The sequence below is a fragment of the Pollachius pollachius genome, assembly GCF_949987615.1.
Source record: "Pollachius pollachius genome assembly, chromosome: 18".
Lineage (NCBI taxonomy): Eukaryota > Metazoa > Chordata > Actinopteri > Gadiformes > Gadidae > Pollachius > Pollachius pollachius.
Genome location: NC_136951.1, coordinates 19,888,123 through 19,913,270, shown reverse-complemented (window position 1 = coordinate 19,913,270; position 25,148 = coordinate 19,888,123). Strand labels below are relative to the sequence as shown.

The 25,148-nt window shown below is 47.0% G+C and overlaps 1 protein-coding gene across 1 annotated transcript in view; it reads left to right on the top strand.

Moving 5' to 3' along the window:
- The first annotated feature begins 1,723 nt into the window (after nucleotides 1–1,723).
- LOC307089617 (voltage-dependent calcium channel subunit alpha-2/delta-1-like) overlaps nucleotides 1,724–25,148 on the top strand; it is an 82,772-nt gene continuing 59,347 nt past the window's right edge. The window contains exons 1-3 of the mRNA XM_079755971.1: nucleotides 1,724–2,065; nucleotides 16,163–16,244; nucleotides 18,224–18,340. Coding sequence (XP_079612097.1) covers nucleotides 1,962–2,065; nucleotides 16,163–16,244; nucleotides 18,224–18,340 — 303 coding nt within the window. The 5' untranslated portion in view covers nucleotides 1,724–1,961. The remainder of the gene's footprint in view (nucleotides 2,066–16,162; nucleotides 16,245–18,223; nucleotides 18,341–25,148) is intronic.

Here is a 25,148-nt window from a genome sequence, read left to right as displayed (position 1 = left end):
TCTAAAATAAATAGACAATACATTCATGCAATGTATTATGATTATTATTTAAATTGCATGTATGGTCCTTTTCTTCTCTGCAGGTGGACACAGGGCAGCGCATGTTCCCGCTGGTAGGAGGAGAACAACAACAGGCTCTGAGCCGCGTGGAGACATCGCTGGGTTGCTAGGTGACCGCCCCCGGGGCGACTCCCGGGACAGGTGCGTGGGGTTGTGTGTTTGTGTGTGTGGGTGTGTGTTTGTGTGGTTGTGTGTGTGGGTGTGTGTGTGGGTGAGGGAGGCCACCACACCTGTTGCCTACTGGCTAGACATAGCTTGCTCACTTGGAAACGGATAAGTCTCTCGCTCTCTCTCTCTCTTTCTCCTATCACTCAATATACCTCTCTTGCCCTCTCTCTCTCTACCTCTCTTGCCCTCTCTCTCTCTCTACCTCTCTCTCTCTTGCTCTGCCTTTCTGTCATTCTCCTACCTCTCTCGCCCTACCTCTCTTCAAGATATCTCTCTTTCTCCTACCTCTTTCTCTCTCTACCTCTCCCTCTCTCCCTCTCTCTCTCCCTCTCTCTCTCTCTCTCTCTCTCCGTCTCTCTACCTCTCCCTCTCTCTCTACCTCTCCCTCTCTCTCTACCTCTCCCTCTCCCTCTCTCTCTCTCTCTCTCTCTCTCTCTCTCGCTCTCTCTCTCTTGCCCTGTCTCTCTTTCTTTCTCCTACTCCCTCGTTCTCTCTTTCTGCCTCTCCCTTGCTCCTCCTCTTCCTCAGTTCAGACTATAGCTTGTGTGCTTAAGTGGTCACTGCTCCATTATGGACGTATTGAGGGTTTTTTCAGGCATATTTATTTTTTCTATGTTGTTTCTTAGATCTGCTATGTAAGCATAATTGTAATATTTTGTGTGTATGTCTGTATGCGTGTGTGTGTTTGTGTGATCCATTTCCACCATCGTCAATATAGCCTACATGGCATCAGCCCTTGACTTCTGGTTTGTTGATGACCCAATACTAATGAATGCCTTATATTTCTTTAAATATATTAACACAACAGCCCAGGGCAGTTTAAACGCTTAATAAAATAAATCAAAACATAACCCCTTGCCATAAATAAGATTATGACCATTACTTTTATGACTAGCTCACCTGCCTTCAATTCAACATTTAATGTTACCGTTAAGGATGTGGTAATGCAATATGATGACTGTAAAATACAACGTAATCCAGTTGGAATATACTTGAATTTGTATCCCTGGCTTGTGGACATAAGCGGTCTAAGGCCATGAGCACACTGGAATTGGTGTAGGATTACACACACACACACACACACACACACACACACTTATTATACGAGTTACAGTGAAAGCTGATATTTGCTGCGTGTGTGTTTGCGCGTGTGTGTGCACACGTGTAGGTGGATGCATGTGTGTGTTTGAGTAGTGTGTGAGCGGTCGGCTCATGCACGCGTCTGGTGTTAGAGCTATCGAGAAGAGCGCCATAAATGGAGAAAGAACCACGCGCAATTATCGTGCATAACCAAAGGGTGGGTGGGTACGGGGGCTTGGGTGTGTCGGGTGGGGAGGAGGAGGCGGGGGGGGGGGGCTCGGCGGATACCGATCCGTGCGTGAGGTCACACAGCGCTGGTGAGCTCGGGGTGATCGGCGACGTGCCCTCCTCTCCTTCCCCGTTCGCCGCCGTCTGCGTGTCTACTGTAAGCTACAACGCGAGAGCTTACTGTCAAAGCGGTGGTGGGGGGGGAAACCAGACATGTGCCTGCTGGTGAATTAAAATAAGAAACGCGAACAATCCGAGGTTTGTTTTCAAACTCGCCCACGATGGCGCTCACAGTGTTTGATTGAAACGCCACAGCGCTCCGTTTGCTGTGCGGACTTTCTTTTAGCGGACTTGATTTACTTCGCCTTCTTATTTCTCTTTTTTGGATCGAGTTTTTCGGGTTATTCTGCTTGTGAACACGGCGGATGGGAATACGCATTACCATGGATACCTCCACTTTTTCCGTCAGCCTGTTACTCCTGGCCGCGACGTGGTCCGTCTCCGTGGGAGAGTTCCCGACAGAACACATGTGAGTGCGCGGCCGCCTGTTGGCTTCTGACACTTGTGGGTTTAAACGTGCAGGCAGTGAGAGCCTGGCGCGCTGTTCTGGTTCCTGTGCGTCCTGTTTACTCCATTCAAGTAATTAACGCTCTTTTTCAGATTTGCAAAATAATTAAAATCAAGTCTTGGTAAGCCGTCGTGTGTCTTTGTGTGAAATGTGTTTTAAACGGGTTGAAGTCGACCGACCTTGTGTTGAAAGAAGTGTAACTTGCACCGGGCAACAGCATTGCTATATTTAAACGATCTAAGATTAGACAAATGGGCTCTAGAAATGCATCTAGTAGGGCTATGTCCTATGTGAGGCGATATGGATCTGAATGCTTTATACTTTATTTGACTTCCTCTGGTGCTTGCATATTAGACTACGAATCGGTGGCATTTTAGAAGAAGTCTCATGAATGTATTTGTTGTCATCTGTGGCACGTGACTACGTTATTCTTGGAGAGAAGAGACCAAATAGCTTACTTGTTGAATAACTTACTTATTGATCACCTTTAATCGTGCAAATGTTTGAAATGATACAAACCAAAGCTTCAATTGCTAATTAATTTGCCATATTTTTGTTCAGATGTTGTCAATTGCAATTATATACCGCAATGTATCCAATGACCCACATATATGCATCTGTGACCCTCTTTTGACTTTGCGTCCTATATTAATGTAAAAATAACCTAAACTACAACTATTGTATTAAAAAAAACATACGAATGATTTGGCTTCAGATAATGTTCACTAATGAATACTAATGTGGTTACCCTTCATTCCACACTTGACACAAATGAAGACCTCACCAGGCAACTTGCTGTGATTCCGGTGTGTCCGAAAGGGTTACCTGGTAAACATGTTACATTTTGGTCTTGAGAGAGACCAATAGAGAGAGAGAGAGAGAGAGAGAGAGAGAGAGAGAGAGAGAGAGATGATGGCACTCAGCCTAATAGCCCGGAGCGTGATGTCAGACTGATTGATTGAGAGACTGCTCCCTCCATATACTCCACCGCCACTAAGTGGATTGAGCCTTCTCGCCTGATTCTGATTCACATACAAACACACACACACAAGCGCAATCAGTGACTGACGTGTGACCCAGGCCCACACACTTTCTCACACAAGTTCTCCTTGAAATGTCGTTCTGTGGCGTTTGGTTAGGTTAGATGGGGAAGCTGCCTGGCGTGTCCATTAAGGATCGATGGATTTACAGCCGCGTTGCATCGATCTTCGTGTCTTCCCTGTTGTCATCCTGTGTTTGGGTTTATCACACCCTCACTGGGCTAAAGTCAATCCTCAACAACGGTTTGATCGTTGTGATCAAACCTAATCACCTAATAATAATCATTGCTGTTGATTGGAACTGAGCCCAGATGGCTGCGATGTCAGTGATCACGTACACGTCTTCCATATTGCCCACTAGAGCCTCAGAATCGTTCATGCTAACATGTACTTTGTCGTCCTGTGAATGGTGTGTCCTATCAAGCGCATCGGAGTTGTGTTTTGAGATTGATGTTGAACGACAGGCTTCGTTTGTGACTCTGCAAGTTGAAAGTCAGTGAGAGGGAGCAGGGAGGCCAGGGGGTCAGTAGGACGAGCCGGTTTGATTCCCCTCCAGGGAAACGCTGGAGTAAGCACGGCCATGTCCAGCTAGTCAGGCGGCCCATCTTTGGTGACTTAGTTGAAAACGCACTGGGTCACTGTATTCAAGGAGGCTTCACTTTGTACGCACACACACGCACGCACGCGCACACACGCACACACGGCCTCTTATGTTGTTCTCTGTTCAGCCTGCTTCTCGAGTCTGCCAGATGATTGACAGCATCACATCTGAAATGCAAAGTGTGACGGCTTCGATTGCCCCTCTGAGGCACCATGATGCATACACACCGAGAGAGGAGGCTGGAGAGCTGGAAGTGGTCGAGAAGATTGACATGTCGTGAGGATGTATCAATAAATAAAGGGAACCTTTATCCTTCTTGTGACCTTCTCTACATTAGGTGTTTAATGTGGTGATGTGAGAATGGTGTAAGCGTTTGACGGGGTTGGTTAGTGTAGTGCAGCGGTTCTCAAAGTATGGGGCGCGCCCCACTGGTGGGGAATAGAGACGGGACAGGTGGGGCGCGACAAGTGGGAGAAAATTTCACTAGCTGCGTTTACATGGAAATTTCAGATCCGATTAAATTTCTAATCGGAATAGATCTATTCCTATCATGCAATCCGAATGTACGTTTGTATGTCTCTTGCGCACAACCGTTATGTTGGTCTGGACTTATATGATATATGTAAGGGATAATGTTGTACAGAATGCCGGTCCTTATCGGGAAAATAAGCCCCGACAGGCCGAACCGGACCCCGACGCGAAGCTGAGGTGTCTTGCTTCGCCCTGAAGGGTATTATTTTTGATAATGACCGGCGACGTTCTATACATTATCCTGATTATTACACGGCCCCTTGCCAAAACTAAACAATATCTTCACACGGTGTCTTTTTTTTTTACAATTACCATTCGTAGTGTTGATCAGCAGAGAAATAGTCTGCCAAAGACGTTGACGTCGCTTAGAAACCGGACGCGTTGGGGTTGATAAGTTACCGGACTACTTACGGAGTGATAAGAAAGACGTGAATCAGGCAAAAAATCCACTTTCCTTGACAGCGGTCAAGTTTGGTGTGCATAAAAGTACCGACGGACCAATTGCAAACTACTGCAGCTGCTGATGCCATCTCTCTAAGGTAAAAAGTAGCCGCACCCACCCCAAACCAATCGGAATAAGTGTATACATGTCGATTATAGCAGACTACACCACCTCTTCTGTTCCGCATGGAATTCTATTCCGATCAGAGAATTGTATTCCAATTGAGGCGTATTTATAATCATTTTTTATTCCGATTGAGCTGTTCTTTTTCTTCTAATCGGATCAGAAGTGTCCATGTAAATGCGGCTGCTGAAAACTCGTATTTCTTATGGTAGGAGCGAAAGCTTGACAGACATAGCAACAGTAACTAAGGGGGCGGGGCTTAGCGAAGCGTCAATTGTAATGTGATGACACAGCCGCACTTTTATTTTATCTATTGTTGAACTTGCTGTTATTTGATGTTACTTGATGTTACTTCAAAAATTTGATAATGTTAAGCTTGGTGTATTTCATTAGCATTGTGTTGGGGCGATTGGGGCAGGTGGGGCTTGGAATTTCCCCCTTTTCCAAAGTTTGAGAACCACTGGTGTAGTGGTTGGGGCGGGGATTTGGATTACCAGCCGAAAGGTACTGGGTTCGATCCCCAATGTCCTAAGCCTTACCTAAAGGTATCCCTAAACAGGCAGCCTAACCCCTTACCTGCTCCCTAATGATCCCAGTATCTTACGTCACTGTGCAAAGGCCCTCTCGGAAAGAAGCGCCTGCTAAATGACTGAATAGTAGTAATGGGCCTAGTTTGTTCCACCACTCGCATCACTGCAACCATTTGGTGTTCCCGCCACAAACGTGTGTCTGAATGAGTTGTGCAAACCCTACAGTGAATGCAATACACTGTCGTACTGTGGTCCGATGCACATGCTTGACTTTTCCCTCATGCATGATAGCGCCTGTGTTAATAGATACATAACATTATTCTAATGTCAGTTCTTCTTCCATTGCCACAGCCCCCCCCCCCCCCCCCCCCCCCCCCCCCCCCCCCCCCGAGCCCCCCCGTCGTCTATCTGCCCTCTCATGATGGCTAACAACATTACATGCTCAACCAGCTTAAAAGGATGTGCATTTTTCGTGTTGCCGCGGCCGTGTCTGCTGTGATCAGGGGCTCTGATGTGAGGAGACCCTCACGGCTACAGGACACTGGGATGTCATGGGGGAATATAAGGACGAACAGGTTACTCTATGCAATGAGGGTTTATCAATTCATATTTGTGAATGCATATAGCATCAGCACAGGGGTTAGGATAAGGGAAAGTGTTTAGGGTTTGGTTTTCGGTAAGGGTTATCGTTGGTGGGTTAGGGTTAACCCCTGTCTCACAAATCAGACTTTGGCTTAATATCTGAAGTCTGAGGGCAGAGGAGATCTGGGTTAACAGATTGTGACATCTTCTTTCGCTTCATGTTTGTTTTTCGACAAGATATGCTGCTGGAGGAGCTGATCTGTAAACTCGACACAATAATGATGGTTAACAGTTAATTAATGTGCCCTTAAATGTTCCCGACAAACAGACTGAGGAGCGTCCAACAGAAAGGCACGATGCAGTAGTGGAAAACATCTGGAGTAAAATGGATGTGGTCAAACATAAGATGGCATAGGAGGTGTTGAGAAAGGCGCTTCTGAAGGGAAAGAGGGAAATGGCAAACTGCAAGGGGACTTTTTGCAGTGGAATTGCAGCTATATATATCGCAATGTCACAACTGCAATATATTGTGCAGCTCTATTCATATCTCAGCTCATTAGACAGAGGGCTTTTACAGGCTTTTATTCAAACTACGGATATTAATCATCATAACATTATGACACCAGCCAGCCAATAGTCACTTATTAAATAAAAAAAGCTACATTTTATTATTAATGCCTGGAAGGGATCACATTTTAATTGTAAATTCTATTTCCGTCATAAATCACTTGACGGAAAACATTTTCCTATGTGTGTTGTGAGAGCCAGAGTGAAGTTTGATTGGATCAGGTTCGGGCGGGAGGGTTTGATCATGGAGCGGAACGCGCCCTTGGATAAACCTGGAAGGAATCAGTCTAAGATTAATTGAAATGCTAATGCGCACAACAGCGTGTGTACTCCAAAGGTTCTCACTGTGGCTGCCCTGCAGCTGGGGGGGGGTGTGTGTGCTCTGGCTGTCGGAGTCAATCAGCCGAGGTCCCGGCTCTCTTACACACGAAGCGTGAAGGTGCGAGGTCGCCACCCGGGGCTAACTTCTCAAGCCCAATCTCTCACTTTTTGGTTTCTCACATCGCGCTCTCTTTTTGTTGGTACTTTTCTCTCACCCCGTTCCGTCACCTGCTCCCTCTCTTCTACTCCGCTCCCGCCGCAATTCATCCCGGCTATCTTTTTCTCCCGCTCCCTAAAGGGCCTATTATGGTTCCACGCGAACGCAATGACACTGCAGACGCTTCGACGCAGGCGTGAACCTGTTTTGGTCCTGTGTCGGGTTTGAGTAAGCGGACCAATCGCAGCCCTTGCTGCTGCGTCGCCTCAACGGAAGGTTACAATCTTTGGGAGGCGCACGTCCGACCCTTGCGGTGGACGCGAGGAGGCTTCCGCAAGGACGTAAGGGGTCCGTAACCCCCTTGCGTTGCATCGACGTGGAACCATAATCAGCCCTTTACTTCCTCCTGTCTATTTCCTCTTTCCATGCCTCCCACCCCTTCCCCCTTTTCCCCTCTCTGACCTGGCTATTTATAGGCGGGCTGGGGCGGAGGAGTGGTGGAGGGGGGATGCTTTTAGAAGTCCCCCTCCCGGGCCCGGCTTAGGGTACGAGACAGTAGAGGCTAGTAATGGCGCCGGTCACTTGGATGTTTCCTTGGGTTAAGCTCCTCCTTCCTGTTAAATCTCGTTCGTCAGCAGTTGTACCTCTAAAGCTTTGAGGTAAGTTGATGCTCTGCTGCCAAAGTTTGCTTTTAGCGGCAGGCTTTTAAGTGTAGTTCCCAACGTTCCTTGAGGGAATTTGGTATTCCCTCTGCTCTCGAATGTGTTGGGGCTGGGGGGGGGGGGGCGGGCTGGGAATGGGGGAGTAGGTTTGGATCCATCCCGGGGCACTACACTTCCCCTGGAATTTTCCATTGCCGTTGCCTTGGTAACGTTGGAAATGGCTAACAGCTGTTTGGCGTGTGTGTTCCCTTTCCAGTGCAGGAAGCACAGCTGTATGTGTCACGGCCGAGCAGCGGTCGTGTAAATGAACGGGAGAGGTCGTTTGTTTGAAGCTCTCATTCGCTTCTAGAATCGTCTAGTAGCAAAGTTTACGTATTTTATTTGGCGGAACGTTAACGTTAATTCTGCTGAATGTATAAAATATTTGCATTCATTCAGTCATTACTCCCATTCGCTTCGATTAACGAGGAAGGCGTGATGCACAAGGAGTTCAAAGTCCCTCTCACCTCACCGCCGCACACCTCAACACCAACGCTACAACAGGGTGTTGCAGTTGTGCGCTTGAAGTAAGATGCATCTCCTCCCACCTCCACCAAGCCTGCGTCCCCAGCAGGAGCTTGGCAGCAGCGCATTGGCAGACAATCACAAGCAAGACAAGCACTCCCATTGGCTCTCTAAGCTGAAAAAGTGATGTTTGTAGGATGGATTGACTCACTATTTGCGCTTGAATTGTAGTTTCATTTGACAGTTTATATTTGAAAGAAAGCATTTTGAACAATTAATCAAAGCAAACAATAATTTAAATCGTAGAATGTTGAATCGTCTTATTCATTCAATAACCAATGTTGCTTCTCTTTTCATTGCCTTGAGTAGGAAAATCCAAACAATTGTTTGGAGCTATGTCTATAGGAGTGGCCTTCTCTTGGCCTCCTCTCTCAGCCTGTATTTCACTCACCGTCATGAGATGGACATGACAGGGTGAGTTCTGTGGCTGCTTGTGTGTGTCAAGATTGGCGTTAATTGGTTATTTTGGCCTCAGGGTTGGTTTATCTATTTATACCACACTAATCAACTGTTGAAATCTGTGTGCGTGTGTGCGTGTGTGTGTGTATGTGTGTGTGTGTGCAGTCCAGCCTGTGCATTATCAGGACAGGGTCACACCACTATATTACATCACATTGCACATCACACAAACTTTTCTTTTTCTTGGATCTGGGCGAAAAACTAATCAGAGTAAATGTTCAAATTCAATTACTATATCACAGTTATGGTTTAAACACATGGCAAAAATAACTGCTACCAGAGCTAAAGGAGCAGAGGGGGGGTCTGGCTCTGTCACCACAATACCCACTCAACAATAACACCACCTCGTCCTTTCTCACACGGCTGATTGCGTGAATATGCGCGCACCTGTTGTGTTTCCCTGCCTCGAGTCGAGGGTATCGCTTGTGTCTGCGTAGTTCATATAAAACGTATTCGTACTAAGAAAACATATTCGAACGATACACACAATAGCTTACACATATCCACAGAGAACAATTTCCTTGCATTGCATCTTCTAGATGGGGAGATGTTGCTCACTGACGATGAGAGATGAGCCTTCACTGAAGACGAGAACAGGGTCAGAAGCAGCCGCTGCAGAGCGAGACGTCAAAACCACAAGTTCCACTCACGAGAGCGACTCAAATGTTTGTCGAGTATCCTCACTAATTGCTGTTTGTTTGTGTTGTCATTCAGAAGTGGGCGATGATGCGCGCACACACACGCACGCACACAACCGCATCATGTTGCCAGAGTGGGATTGCCGAAGTCTCTCCACACCTGCAGCTTCAATGCCAATTATATTCACAGCTAGATAAATATGTGCAGGCACCTGCGACGTCAGACGGGCGATACGACCGGGTGGCCGTTAGTCAGGATGCAGTGATACAGTCTGCTGTGTGCCAGGTCAAACTCTCCGCTAAAAGCATTCAACACAACAACATGATGAGCTCTGTTGTGTGCCAACGTTTCCCTGGGGAGTTGAGCGTTTCAAGCCCGACCTTGCGTCGATGCTACCCTAGCTAAGCGGACAGATTACAGCTCTGTTTGACGTTCTAAGTCACACAGCTTTCTTTACGTACAAAACTAGATGTGTGTTTTATGGATTGAAAGCGCTGAACTTCTGTCTGTTTGCCCGCTATCATCTTGTGTTGACCGCTTAAGGCAGATGGGACGCGTGGCAGATCCCCTCTTGGCCAGGGACGTTCACAAAAGCGTGAACATTGTTGGAATCAGGCTCAGGCTGAGGGCAGCAGTGTTGCATCAGAGTATTTGGAAGTGGTCAGAGTCGGCCGTAGAGGTGAAAAGAATTCTGGATGTGGTTGTTCATGGACCGCAACTGAATTATTATGCCGTGGCAATTGAATGACCAGTCGGTCGCTTGGACTTCTCCTCAAGCCAATAGGAATTGAACGTCTACATGGATCTGAAAAGTACATCACATCACAGTTTTTCCGATTTTCAGATTGTCGCCATCGATTAAGCAGATGTAGGCGCAGTCGTCTGTACTACATGTATGTGTGTGTATATTGTGAGGGTTTCTGATGCTTTGTTGAGCATTCAATGCTTTGTTTGTTGAAGGAAACTAGATTTGCTTCCACAGGTGGCTCACCTTATCATCCCTGCTCTTTACAGTGACGGATGTGTGTGCCGACTCGATTTTGAGGCAGTCCCAGATGATACTGATACGACGGACCCTAGCACAACCTACACCTGCTGTCTGGCTGCTAGAGCATCAAACTATCACAGTAACCATGACTCATTAACGCTGTGCCGGGCCACAGTGAGTCAGCGATTTCAAACAAGTCCCAATGCGTGATGAACATGGCGGAATAAGCGCTCAATGTAGTGTGTGTGAGTGGCAAAATACCCTCTCTGAGACACAATAATGAGGCTTTTCAGAGCCAAGCAGAGGCAGTGTGAAAATACCCGGCTGAGGGCGAAAATTGTTCCACAGGAAGAATCGTCCACAATCGTCCTCGCCGTGGAGGATAATGAGAAAGACATCAGATGTCTCGAAAGCCCGCAATTAAGGGCGTTATTTAGCTCAATCAGGGCAGGATATGGCCACTTTATCCACCAGAGTGCATGTCCACAGCCAACGGAGGAGGCTGGAGAATAAGCAGGGAGTGAAAGGTGTTTTTTCCTGCATATATTTGTCTCTCCGTAATCATTCCTAATGTTTTATTCGCTAGAGAGAAAGAAAGGGGAGTTCAAGTCTACATCATTTCTAACAATAGGTTGCTGACATTAAAAGGTTTAGATTAAAGCTGTTACACTAAAACCAAAAAAGTAGATGTCAGTTTAAAAAGAGGGGCAATTAAAAGATGGACAGATGAAGAATAACGACATTAGGCATGTAGATAAAAGGCCAGAGGAGGGACAGAGAGCGGCTGTTTGACCCCCGGTCACTCCTGAAGCCTCCAGCTATCCTCAAGTGGGGCAATTACCTCTGGGGCGCCAAACCTCCATGTCTCGTCTGTCGCCTTTTAATAGCGCACATCCCGCCCTCCCTCTCTTTCTGTATCTCTCCATCTCTCTGCCTCTCCTTGTCCCTCCCTCCTCCTCTCCTCTCCCTTATCTGCCTCCCCTCCCATGTCCTCTCCCTCTCCCTCTTTGTCTCTGCGCCTCCCGCCCTCTGTTCCGACCATGCCTCCATCTCTCTTTCTCCTGAGACACCACAAGCCTTTCAATTACAGCTATTAGTGGAGCGGGGAGAAACCAAGTGTCTTCCAGAAGTTTCTTCATGGTGTTTAACCAAAAAGGAGACGCTCACAGGACCGGCTCTGTCGGCGGCCTCCCTGCTACGCTAACTCCCCTGGCAGCTTTAGCGGTATAAAGGGGTTCAATGTGGGCACACGGGCTGTCCTCAGAGTGTCAGAGCATAGGGGATGTTTACAAGGCTAAAGTGTGTTCAAGTGTAAAGCGGAGAGTTTGTAATGGAGCACTTGGTCGAGTCCGATCCTGAGCGCTAGCGACCGCGGTGCGTTGCGAGCTAGCACGCAGGGCCGACCGTTTCGGTGGTTCCACTTGTCGTGACACGGCTGAAATGCACTTGGATCAATATTCCGAAGCTTTCCGTCTATTTCTGTCCGTTGACGTGAGGCCCAGGTACTTTCCTGTCTCTTCATCGATGAGAAAGGGGATTAGCCTACTCTGTCCCTGCACTTCTTGTTTCTTTTCAAACAAAATGAGTTAATTCTTTCAAAAATGGTTAAAATTAAAGCAAAACGAACAATCACTGCTACAAAAATATCGTACTAATATTATTCGGCAATGACGGGCAGATTGTCTCAACTGTGTCAATGTGGCTATTCGGGTCTGTTTCATACCATTGCCTCACATTGATAATGTAAACATTTCCCAATACCTGAGGGCCTATAAATAGAAGTAACCATACATTGACAACACTGTACACCCTGGACCTCTTTGCATCAATAAAGGGCACATCCACTAACGGGAATAAGAGAAAAGGAAATATCTCCCTTTAAAGTCACACTTTACCTTGGCCTGAGGGGGGGGGGGGGGGGGGGGGGCTGTTACAGATAAATAAAGACAGCAGTGGTCTCATTTCAGATTTCAGATTCAGATTGTATTCATTATTTATTTATGTAGGGGTTTGATCCGCATCGTTGGTCTGCAGGGATCACACGGCCCACCCGGTGTCCGCTACCAGTCTGTTTTTAATCACACACTATTGTGTTTCTCGTTGGTTAAGTAACACACCATTGATATTCTGGTCTGTTGAGCCCTCACCATTCTAGTCGCTTGGCTGAGGCACAAATGGGTCGTGTCAAATCTAAACATATTTATGGCGAGCGTCCAGGTCAAGATGTGGCTCGATAGAGGAGCAGACACAGCTGCGCACATGAGTGTTATTAGCAGATGATATATGGAGTTGATATGAAGAGGGTTGGGTCTGGGTCGGACTCTGGGCGGCTGGGCTCTGGACAGAGGAGGGACAGCGCATGGAAAGGCCAAGCAATAATATTTTACTTGTAAAGGTCCAGTTGGTTTGTGAGCCTAACACTTTTTGTCCCCTTTTTAATCCAAGAAAAATCTTCTTTTTTGAAAAGGCTAGATAATCACCACCAGATATAGTAGAGTTATATTGGCGTTGAAACCAATGGAAAGTGTCAGGGCCTGTGTCCGGGCCACTCTATTTGCACAACTCTTAATGTGCGACTTGTTCCGTTTGTTGATGTGCTTAGTGCGACACACTGCCGTAATCGGCCCATAATGCACCTGGTAAATCAATGCTTTGTCATATGGTCCAGCACTCTAAATGATGGGTCATACCTTTGTATTATACTGCCGAAAGACCCTCCCACAAGCACATACACACACACACACATATATATTACAGACGTACACAAACACACTACACAACACATTACATATTCATATGTAATCTCAGACTGGGGTCATATTTCGGTAATTACCTTAAGAGGTTTTTCTTAGGAGCTACGCCTTTCCTGTGACCTCTGACCTGGGAAAACGTATGTTGACCCCTACACACACACACACAAACACAATGGTCAGTCACTTTATTACCTTAAGAGTCTGAGCATATGAGCGACACCTGGTGTCGCTCCTGGTGACCTTTGACCCGCTCAACCTCAGGTCAAACCCATACACAGGCACACACGTGACAGCTGTCCTGGGGGGCAATTGGAGATGGATGGGGGTGCTAACCCAGCATCTTCTGCCCAGTGCCTGGGACCAAACGGGAATGCACATGGATTAAGAAGTCCCGTGTGCCTGATGTACAGTGTAGTCTGGGAATAGTTCTGAGAGTGGACCACACATCCATATAGTCATCCAAGCAAGAGCCTCTATTTATATGATCTCATCTGTTCTGAATGACTCATACATCGAGAGCAGCAACCACTGTGATCACGCTACTTAGCGGCCGAGTATGACTATGTTAGGAGGCTCTGGGAAGGGAATGCTTGATGAACACTTTCTTTCACATCATGTTCTAGATCCCCTGAAACCTCATCTACTCCCCCTATGATTAGGTGTTGTTATGACATCTGAACTTTTGAGTGCACTGATGTTTAATCAACGGTGTAGAAGTATCTGAGCTGCTGACCTTCCATAACGAAACAACGCAACATTGAGTTGGTATGAATGATACCGATAGTTAAAAGCAGAAAAGCGAGTGGTAGAGGACTAGGACAGTCCAGTTATGGGATGTTTTATAGGTTTTGGGTTTGAACCCCTATTACCGCAGTCTGTCCACGTTTCATCTTTGAGCTTCAGGTCCAACCTCACCAAATTCACTCTGTCACTTTGGATACAAGATAAATAGTAGAAATGAAGCAGTGATGTTGCCTCCAGGCTCGGGTTCACTTGGACTCCACTCATTCCCAGCTTGTTGTTGGAGAGCTGCTGCAGTGCAGAACCTCTTCCCGGATCGCCAGCCCTTTTTGGGGGCTTCATTACTCCCTGCTCCCTTTCTTCCTTACTTCCTTCCTTCCTTCCTTCCTTCCTTCCAGCTTAGCGCCCACTAGTTAGTGAGTGAAGGAGGGAGAGAGAGCAGTTGGGGTAGAGGGTTGGGGGAAGAGAGAGATGGAGGGACCTAGAGAAGACAGGAGCGACAGAGAGAGAGACCCCTGAGTGAAAGGGGGGAGAGAGAGAGAGACAGAGCACAGGAGAGGGAGGGAGGGAGGGAGGGAGGGAGGGAGGGAGCAGTGTTGAGACGGGACACGGCATAATGTTATCTCACTTTTCCGCCTCCTTGTTCCAAGTTTCCAGTCTCTCACAAAGATGTTTTGATTGTTCACCAATGTGTGTGTGTGTGTGTGTGTGTGTGTGTGTGTGTGTTTTAATGTATGTGTTTGTACCCCAGTCCAACTGTTGTTCAAGGCCACTGTGTTGTAAAAGTCAGTATGACACTTGGTTGAAGCTAACACAGGCCATTCAGTGTACAGGTCTTTCACACGGTTCAGTCCAGTTCTTCCTCGCCGGTCTCCAGCTAAGCCGCCTCCTCCCATCTCTTCCCTACAGACAGACCGATCAATCAGGGTCCGGTAATAAACGAGGGAAACAATTATGTACACCTCGTGCAACACTTGCACCCTTTATGTGATGTAATTAACATCACACTGTATGATAAAGTGACACACGTTAGGTTTTTCATTGAATAACAGATATTTCACCCATGTGTAGGGAGGAGTTGACTATCATCAAGCTGTAAAAGTTAAAACCATGTGTGTCATGGAACTGTGAGACCTATTTACACACACGCAGAAGCGGCATGCAGAAACATCCCCGTCCTATTTCACTTCACACACACACACACACACACACACACACACACACACACACACACACACACACACACACACACACACACACACACACACACACACACACACTCCCACTCCTCTCTCTCATTGAACACCTGTTGCTGTAACTCGCCACCCTAAAGGACCAATGGACTGGTTTTGACCTAATGACAAGCATTGAACTCGAGACACACACACACACACACACACACACACACACACACACACACACACACACACACACACACACACACACACACACACACACACACACACACACACACACACACACACACACACACACACACACACACACAGAACAACCCCTAGCCCTCAACTTGACCCAGCTGGCTTCAGGCGCTAGCATTAACACAGCGGCTATGACGTTGGCCTATATACCCCAGTGTCTTCAGCTTTGCGCGTGTGCTCGTGTGTGTTTTATAAGAGCGTGTTTTTTCCCCGTATGCCTGTAAACAGGAGCAAGTGGTCGGATGGAAACGTGCTGACTGCGCACAGGCAATGGGTAGTGCTATATCCACCTTCTGCCACCAGGCACCAGCCCCTCTTTAAAGAAGGCTAAATATACACCCGCCTGTTCTGTCACCCGTTGCTGTTGCCCCGTCCTCACATTACACCCACCTTTTCTAAATAAGACAACACAGCCAGGCGGTTTGTCTGCCAAAGTGCCACGCGGCAGTCCTGAGGCTTGAGGCGGTGAAATCCCTCCGTTAATTTTCTTTATGGAACTTGTCATTTATATTTTATAGGCCGCTGTGACCAGGTTTGACTCGGGGGTGATGTATGTGTTGAGAGTATAGGAGGGTGTAGACAGGCGACGCTCTGATGTTGTTGTGTTTTAAGAGGATGGTTAAAGGATATAGCTTACATGAACAGTAGAATAGTTTGGCATTTTTATTTATTCACGTTGTTGAAATTGTTGGCACACACACGCACACACACAAACGAGCAAACGCACTAAAATCACCGACCGCAGATAACAAATGCTGTGTTCAAAAGTATACTTTGGTAAAGTGATTGACTTAATTTAAATACGATTAAAAAGAGATTTATGTAATGCTTGTGAGGTTGTCATTTATATTTGCTATGCATATAGATTAATAGTTGGTCGTTTGGCTGATCCAATTATGTGTGTGTTTGTTCTTCTCAGGATCAAAGAATGGGTGGACCAGATGCAGAAGGACCTGATTTCATTAACAGACACAGCCAGCGGCATGGACAGCCTAATACAGGTAAATATAACCATCTCTCCCTCCATCGCTATATCGGCCTCTCTTTCTATATATATATATATATATATATATATATATATATATATATATATATATATATATATATATATCTCGTCCTCTCTCTCTGGTCTGGTGCTGTCTCTCTGACTGTCTCTTGCTCTCTCTCTTACTCACTCACTCACTCACTCACTCACTCACTCACTCACTCACTCACTAGCTTGTTTGTGAACACACCAAAACGCATGGATATTTCATTGCAATTGAGTCAATTTTCTTATATACAGTGTATATATATATATATATGTGTATATGACCTGTGTGCATCATGACATAATCTGGTTGAATACTGCCTTTGCATTATTACTAAGTATTATTTGCATTATTACTGAGTAGTATCTACTGCTTGTCCCATCCCTCAACACGGCTCTTGCCCAGTCAGTGGTCTGCAGAACAGCAGCATCCTCCCATTACAACCTATACATATTAGTGTCAAACTGTACACACACGCCCACACACACACACAGGCACAGACTTACCCTCGCACACGCTGACTGACCGACACCTAGACACACACACGCTGACACACACACACACACACACACACACACACACACACACACACACACACACACACACACACACACACACACACACACACACACACACACACGTACATACACACACACAGAAGTGGACCCCTGCAGTGCAATATGACACGTTCCCGACGTATATGGGTTCTGAGTGATGTGTTCCTGGTTCTCTCCTTCCTGTGTCTTCTCACAAGACATGCGGGCACTCAGCCATCACAGAGAGGTCATTATACGACATTAGGAAACGCATCTCTCATTTTGATGTGACGCGCCTAAAAATACCGTCATGGGCACAGTGGTATGAAGCGTGTACCGCTTTTTATGTGATCTACACATGCAAGGATCAGTATTCATACCTCTCGATGCAGTTTATACTCATACAGCATATTACATTCAAACGCCCAAATACAAATGTAAACGTTTGGATAAGAATGATCCATTGACATTGCATTTCCATGATACCTCTAAATCTATAGGTTTAATAAAGTGCCTATGATGGCAAGATTAGATGCATTGCGTACTATTGTCTAATCGTCTTTACTATAGCTTTAGCGGATAATACAAAGTGATCGCAACCTGCAGATGTACGCCCAATGCCACAGAAAACCTTGCGCACAGTGCAGCCGTAACGGTTGTCCTTTAAATGCAAATTTTTATTTAAGCTTTATTTAACCAGGAGAGTCCCATTGAGAATAAAAACCTATTTTTCGAGGGAGTACTGGCCAAGAGGCCGCAAAAAAGGCAGCAAAAGTTACAACATACAGACTGCAATTAAAATTCTGAAAATTTGTGCTCACTGAGTGCGCTGCTTAAGGTCACGGGGGGGTCCTCCGAAGAACCAACAACATGCTTTGAATATTGCTCTGCGACCACACGTGGCGTCACAACCCCGGAGCTCGTGAGCTCCGCGCCCGACCACGTGCGCACGAGTGCTCTGCGCTCCGACGCCTGACAGCTCGGCCAGCCCCGCCAGGCCCTGCGGCCGCCAAACCGTTGGCTTTTTGTGTTTCTTATGGCCGCGGCGTAGCGTAGAGCAGAGGAAACACAACAGTCAGCGGTCCGGGTTGCGTAAGCTGACCCAGAGATCCCCTCTCGGGCACACACAGGGTGTAGCTAGACGATGGTTTCCTCATGAAACCATGACGCCCTGTGAAGGATGCGTTCTGTCCACTGCCAAAACCACTTGATTAACCCGCACATGTTTTGCATGTGTTTTTTTCGATTCACTATTTCATAAGTTTCTATTTCTCACGTATTACATGTATTTCTTTATATACCATGTCATTTTTGAGCAGGTTTGGGGTCATTTAAAGCCTGCGGGTATGGGTTAGAGCCCTGTTAGGTTGACCTCTGACCTGTGTGCTTCTGTCCCTGATTCCCTCCCTCCAGAGTTACCACAACCACAGAGATCGCTTCAAGGTGGAGTCCAACAACCCCACCCATCTGGTTGCCAAGGCAGCGGAGAACATCGAGAAGCTGCTGTTCACCCGCTCTCAGGCGCTGAAGGTAGATCCGTAGTGGAGGAGCTATAATCAGAAGGGCTGGGCATTGATTTTCATGTTGTTGTTTTATGTGTCTTGCTTAAATCTGTTTTTGCTGTAAGCCATGTGATCCAAAGCCTGTTATTGATTCTTTGATTGGAGCCAACAAATCTAAATTTTAGTACATTTTCACCACGGACCTCAGTTACATCTTTCCTATATTTTCTAAAGGAAAGAGGTTGGATAATCTATTGGGATTTAGCCTTATGGTTTTGCCATAGAACCACATTTCCTTTGTATTCAAAGCACAATCGTAGAATAGGGTAAGCCATTGCTATTCTATGTCACGGATTTGAGCTAGTTTTTTTTTAAGGTTTGCATTTTGAATGTTTTTATGTTTTGGGTGTGGTGAGGGTTTGGTTAACTACAGGCTAGTTTAGTTAACTGCAGGCTAGGATCATGGAAAGCTCATCTCATTCAACCTCCATTGTGAGGTGAAGCGTTTTGTATTAACTACAGCACAGGATCATTGAAAGCCGATCTCGTTCAGTCTCTATTGTCAGCGACAGAATGCTTGTGGGCGGTCTGCTTTCCATTGCTTTGTGTTGAGATTTTCCAGGATGGGGAATCATCGAAGGCCTCAACCCTGACCCTCAGAATGTGTAGACCGTACTCCGCCTTGCCTCATTTCATCACAGCAACTCCAGTTGCATTTCTTCAGCCCATACTGGAAGCCTTATGCCATTACTGGTCTGTTATTTGTTTAACCTGCAACCTCTGAAGTCTGTTCAGTGCTGAGCCGTGATTAATCAGTCTATAGTCCAGTGGGCTCCAAAATAAAATCATTTCTTCACGGATCAAATATCATTATTGAGCCGCTTTTGCTGGCATCATGGCAACATTTCTCAGAATCATGCTCCGTCAGCACATTAAGAATTAAGGGTGATTACAAACCACAAACTCTCTCACACACACACACACACACACACACACGGGCGCGCTAACCCAGTTAAGGGGGGGCTCTTCCGGCATTCCTACTCTCCATCGATGCGACTCCTCAGCGCGGAGAAATACCGGATGGAGACCCTGACGTCACGTTGCCATAGTCACCTGTTTTCTTCCTGTAAATGAAGACGTTGCCCTGGCCCAGTGTGTTGTTTTGGTTTCTGCCAATGGATGATTGAATACGACGATCAGGATTCCGGTTTCCTACTTGGGAGGGAAGGCGAGAAGGCATTTGGCAGCCGGAGGGCCGGTGGAAAAGAGCGGTCCGATGTTCACACGTTGGCTCCGCCCCATGCGGTGCCCCCCCCCCTCTCTGTGGGAACGCACAGCCGGGGCGGGGAAGGCTTCGCTCGCTGCTAAGAGGGTGTGAAAGCGAGGCGGGCAACAGATGTATACAATATATGCGTTATTTGTGGGCACCGTTATGATTATGTCATATTATGTAAATGTGTGGTCGGTGGTCATTAGTGGATTCCCTGAGTGACTGGATGAGATGAACGAGACCGCACAAAGTAAACGCATCGGTTATGGCCGGGACCGAAACCTCACTGCATTGGTTCTGACCTTGTTCACTTGGTTCTAGTTTACAGAAGCAAAGATGACTTGTGAGGGCTAGGTACATCTCTCTCTGTCTCTCTCTCTCTCTCTCTCTCTCTCTCTCTCTCTCTCTCTCTCTCTCTCTCTCTCTCTCTCTCTCTCTCTCTCTCTCTCTCTCTCTCTCTCTCTCTCTCTCTCTCTCTCTCTCTCTCCTCTTCTCTTCTCTTCTCCCCTCGTTGACTCCTCTCTCTAAGGATGTGATTTAAAGTGGGACACTGTGGGTATTACGCTGAATGAGGTAATCATCAAAGAGGGATACTTAATGGACCTGTGTGTGTGTGTGTGTGTGTGTGCGTGCGTGTGTGTGTGTGGGCATGCGTTGAGTCAACCTGTGTGTATGATGAGTGTGTGGCCCGTGATGGAGTAAGAAGTGGATGATGACGACGACGACGTTAGAGCGAAGGAGAGAGGGAGGGCGGAGCGGCCAGATAAGTGCTCCAGACACCCCCCCCCCCCCGTCTGGGGAACACTCCATAAGGCAGAGGCCTCTTCTGGTCTCTATCCATTACGTGTTGGCTAGCCTCTGCTGTTGCAGCAACAATTCAGCATGCCTAGCCCTTGTTTTTACACTTCAACCCCACCCACCCCCCTCCAACTCACTCACCCACTTACACACACACACACACACACACACACACACACACACACACACACACACACACACACACACACACACACACACACACACACACACACACACTATTTAACACACATTCGTTAATTTAAACCAATGAAAACAGTTGTACTTTTTTATCCCTGTGGGGAGATCCCAGGTCAGGGTGAACCCGTCCTGACCCGGTCCTGGCTAGGACCAGGACCGGGTCTGGTTCTGGCTGTAGCAACCAGGACCAGCTCCCGTTTGGAGAGGCCCTGCCTTGCTCTTGGGCAAGGCAGGAGGTCCGCCTTACATGTCATGTGACATTTGCGACGGCCACAATCCTTTAAGACCCGTGCCTTGCTGGAGTCTGAAAGCCCTGGCTGCTATTGCATGTGTGTGGTGTGTGTGTGTGTGTGTGTGTGTGTGTGTCCCTGTCTTTCGTCGTTACATATTGATTTTTTTTTAGTGTTTGTGTATGTGCATCTGTGTGTTTTTGTCTGTGTATGTGTGTGTGTGTGTCTTTGTTTGGGGAGTTGTCATTGTGAGTCTGTTTGTTTGTGTGTGCGTGTGTGTGTGTGTGTGTGTGTCTTTGGTGGGGGAGTTGTCATTGGAGGAGTCGTGTGTCTGTTTGTGTATTTTTGTGTTTGTGTGTTTGCGTTTCACACGATTGGGTTAGAGGAGATGGCTGCCGTCGTTAACTTATCAGCTGCCATCTTGGGCTTTCTGTCTCTCAATGTCACACACACACACACACACACACACACACACACACACACACACACACACACACACACTCCAGATTAAAACAATGAAAATGAGATACAGTATAATGCATAGACTATATATATATATATATTAAGTTTGCTCATGGTATACCACATCCACACAAACTGTTAGTAAAGACAACATGTAATCAGCCCCATCTTCATCCCTCCTTTGTACGTGGTTCTCTCCTTCACTCAGCCTGCTCACTTAATTAGTGTCTTTCCCTGTCTCCTGATTCCATGCTAATAGACACATGCACGCGCACGCACACACACGCACACGCACGCGCACGCGCGGTACCACAGCGCTAGCGTCCCCCGGTGCTCTTGGGCCGCGGTCCAGGCTGATAACACCAGCTGCTGCTGTGGGCTGCCACGAGTCCAGAGCACCGAGGACCAGACGCAGCCCCGCCCACACATCCTCCCCCCCCCTCACCCCCCTCCCCCCCCAGCCCCGCCCACCCATCCTCCCCCCCCCTCACCCCCCTCCCCCCCCAGCCCCGCCCACCCATCCTCCCCCCTCCTCACCCACCCGTCCTCCCCCCAACCCCTCCCATACTTTCTCACCCCTCCTCACCCATCTTCACCCCTCCTCACCCTTTTCTCTCTGCTTGTCAGTCAGTCTGTCTGTCTGTCTGTCTCCTTTTCTCTCTCTCTCTCTCTCCTCCTTTTGTTGCTTTTGCACGTACATCTGCAGGATTATGATTTACTAACTTTAATCCACTAATCTATTGTTCACTTCATCTCCTATTTCTTTTTAAATCTCCCTGCTCATTTATCGATCTGTTTCTCCCTGTATCTCTCTATCACTCTCTATCGCTCTAATATACTTGTTGACAGTGTGATTGGTGGTTTCTCTTTGGAGCCCAAGCCGGTGTGTACACACACACACACACACACACACACACATACACATTTGTGTGTTCGTTTTCTCCCCTTGTGTCTGGTGCACACGGTGACATCAACACCTGCCTCTCTTCCCTGGTTCTCGGAGCGTAACTCTCTTTGATATCAGTGTGTGTTTGTGTGTGTGTGTGTGTGTGTGTGTGTCTCTCTGTGTGTGTGGGTCCTTCTCCTCTTCTCTCCCTCTCTCCTCATTGGTTATTCACCTCCTATAATGTGCCTTCTTTTGGTCAAAATCTCCCAATGAAATAGAAACCATCGTTTTTCCAACCCTTTATTCTGGTTTTATTTCAACAGTATGCACACAGTATGCAATCGACAAACATGTTATACCGAAGTCACAATATGATCTAACAATTTTAGGACCTCCTAATGTGTCACATTGTGGTAGACACCCTGCTGTGAGTTTTGTTTTGGTTGCTGTGTTTGTGGCCATAAGCTACTGTAGATCCCCACCCAGTTGGCATTCCATTTGTTTTATATACACCTTCACTTGAACCTATTATTACAATAGGCCAACCTATCATCGGCTCATTAGTTACTTTTGACATTCTGTTCCTAAATACATGTTATCAGTCCATCAGGTAGGAGTTGGGCGTCTTTATATTAAGCACTTAATATCCACTGGAGTCAACTCCCCTCCGCACGACACGATCCGGCCCCCATAATTCAGTTACGTTGAATTTATTCGGTGAATTATTCAAAGGACATCTCGAGGCATTTGGCGGTCGATCGGTCAACCCCACGAGGCCCTGCCCGTCCTCTGAGAGGTCTAACCGGCTTGAGGACGTCCACCGATGGAGGAAGGGGCTCCATGTCTAGCGAGATGGCCGACTGCCAAGGCCCCCCCCCCCCCCCCCCCCCCCCCCCCCCCCGAGACCCAGACAGAGCCGGCCGACCACGAGAGAGTTGACATCACAAGTCAAGTTATCAAGAAAGTATATCGAAGTGTGTGTGTGTGTGTGTGTGTGCAAGAAAGCAAGAGACACAAAGAGAGAGAGAGAGAGGGCTGGATGATGCTTATCCTAATACTGTTTGAAGAAGACAGACTGACTAGAGAAAACGACAGTGGTCCATGTCGACATCTGTCTCACCAGAGGCATTAAAGAGAGAGAGAGGGCGGGAGACGGAGATGGAGAGAGGGAGAGACTAGACAGCAAAACAAACATTGTGTTTTGGAATATTGATCTGGGAGGGTTATTTCGGTCAGGGGATTGCATTAGCACGTTGGCAGCAGATCTAAAAGGCTTTGGATCTCCAGCAGCGTCTCTGCCTCAGCTTGCGGTCACTTTGGGAGAGAAGAACAGCAGAAGCTCCAAAACTCATTCCATTGATTTATCTTCGTATTGCCTCTGTCCCATCTAACATACATTTGTCAGTTGTTGGCGTTGTAAAGTGGAGGTTTTTGCTGTGTGTGTGTGTGTGTTGGGGGAAGGGACGGGCAATTCCCACAGAGCATTGATCCTCCATGCTGCAGGTTGCCATGACTCCGTGGTTGCCGGGCGACGTGGTCATCACAAATGGATTTCAGTTTTTTTATCACTTTACATTCTCTCATCTACGCTTCACCCCCGGTAAATAACACTCGATCTACTCCCCGCTTAACGGTGTTCGTTAATGAGGCAATCACATTCAGGTTTAGATATCAGTCTAACGAGGAAAGCCTGGCTTTGGACTCTGGTGTACATTGGTGTTGTTGTGTTATGGAGATGGGGGGTTGGTGTGGGGGAAGGGGGGAGATAATTATTATTATTAGAGGAGCCTTGTTGTTCTCTGATACTGGTGTTGGGTTGGCAGTGGTTCATCTGAGATGGGTGACACAAGGGCTCATTAGCCAGTCAGAAGCAGCATGCACACTTCCTCACTCACTCACTGGCTCGGAGAACACAAAGGCAACAATAGCTTTTATTCCTTCTCTTTCTTCCGGTGTTAACAGCAAACCGTGTAATGGTACCGTGTGTATAATCAGTGTTCTGTTGGGATCAAGGCTTTTGATGAATGATGATAATACGATAAGTGTGATAACGTTCTAGTTCCAAATGGCTTTGCATGCAATGCGAAGTGACGCACTTTCTAAAATTATTTGAGCTTATAAGAACGCTAACAGCTTTGGTGAACTAGTTCAGCACCTCCTGGTATTTTGTCAGACAAACAGATTTACACACACACACACACACACACACACACACACACACGTATACAGGGCAATCAAGCACACATGGGCTCACAGGCACGATCATTATTTTACCAACGACCAAAACATTTGTGTGTGTGGCTCCAAATGATATCCCATGAAATCACCATGTACAGTAGCAGCAGCCTTGATCGATGATTGATGTGTGTATAAACGTTTTCCAGGAGAAGAGCTAGAATGACATGAATAACAGCGGGGTTGTCAAAAAGTAAAAAAACAATTGTAAAACATACACTTCACAACTTTCCAGTTCACAAGTCACGTGAATCAAGGAACAAATTTGGCACATCGATAACATGTGCATGGATGAATGGATTTAAAAATGACATCACTTTCCTTGCATGCGTGTGGGGGCGCCTGTAGGTTTGCGTCCACGCAGCAGATGGTCCTCGTGGCTGCCATGTTTTCCGTTTGTCTGGTCGCTCTGTTCTCCGAGCTACATCGTTGTCGTACACCCTTAAAAAACAGAGTCGTCTCACATCCGGAGTCACACCCCGTGTCCCGTTCAGACACTGAGATATCAGCCAAAGAAAACAAATTAGCACGAGTGGGTTTTCTTTCAGGAGGGGGTTTTAATAAGTGTATTTCTGCGGTGGCCAGTCCACACAGTGTTGATCTGAAACCCTTAAGGACACTTTTTTAATTGCCAAGTTTGTGTTCGCCAATAGTTGCACTTGTGGATCCCTGCCTCCAACCACATGATTGGTCGAAAGAAGAATGAAAAGAAAGAAAGAGATAGACCCTGTTCCCCCAGATGTGGACTTCCATCACA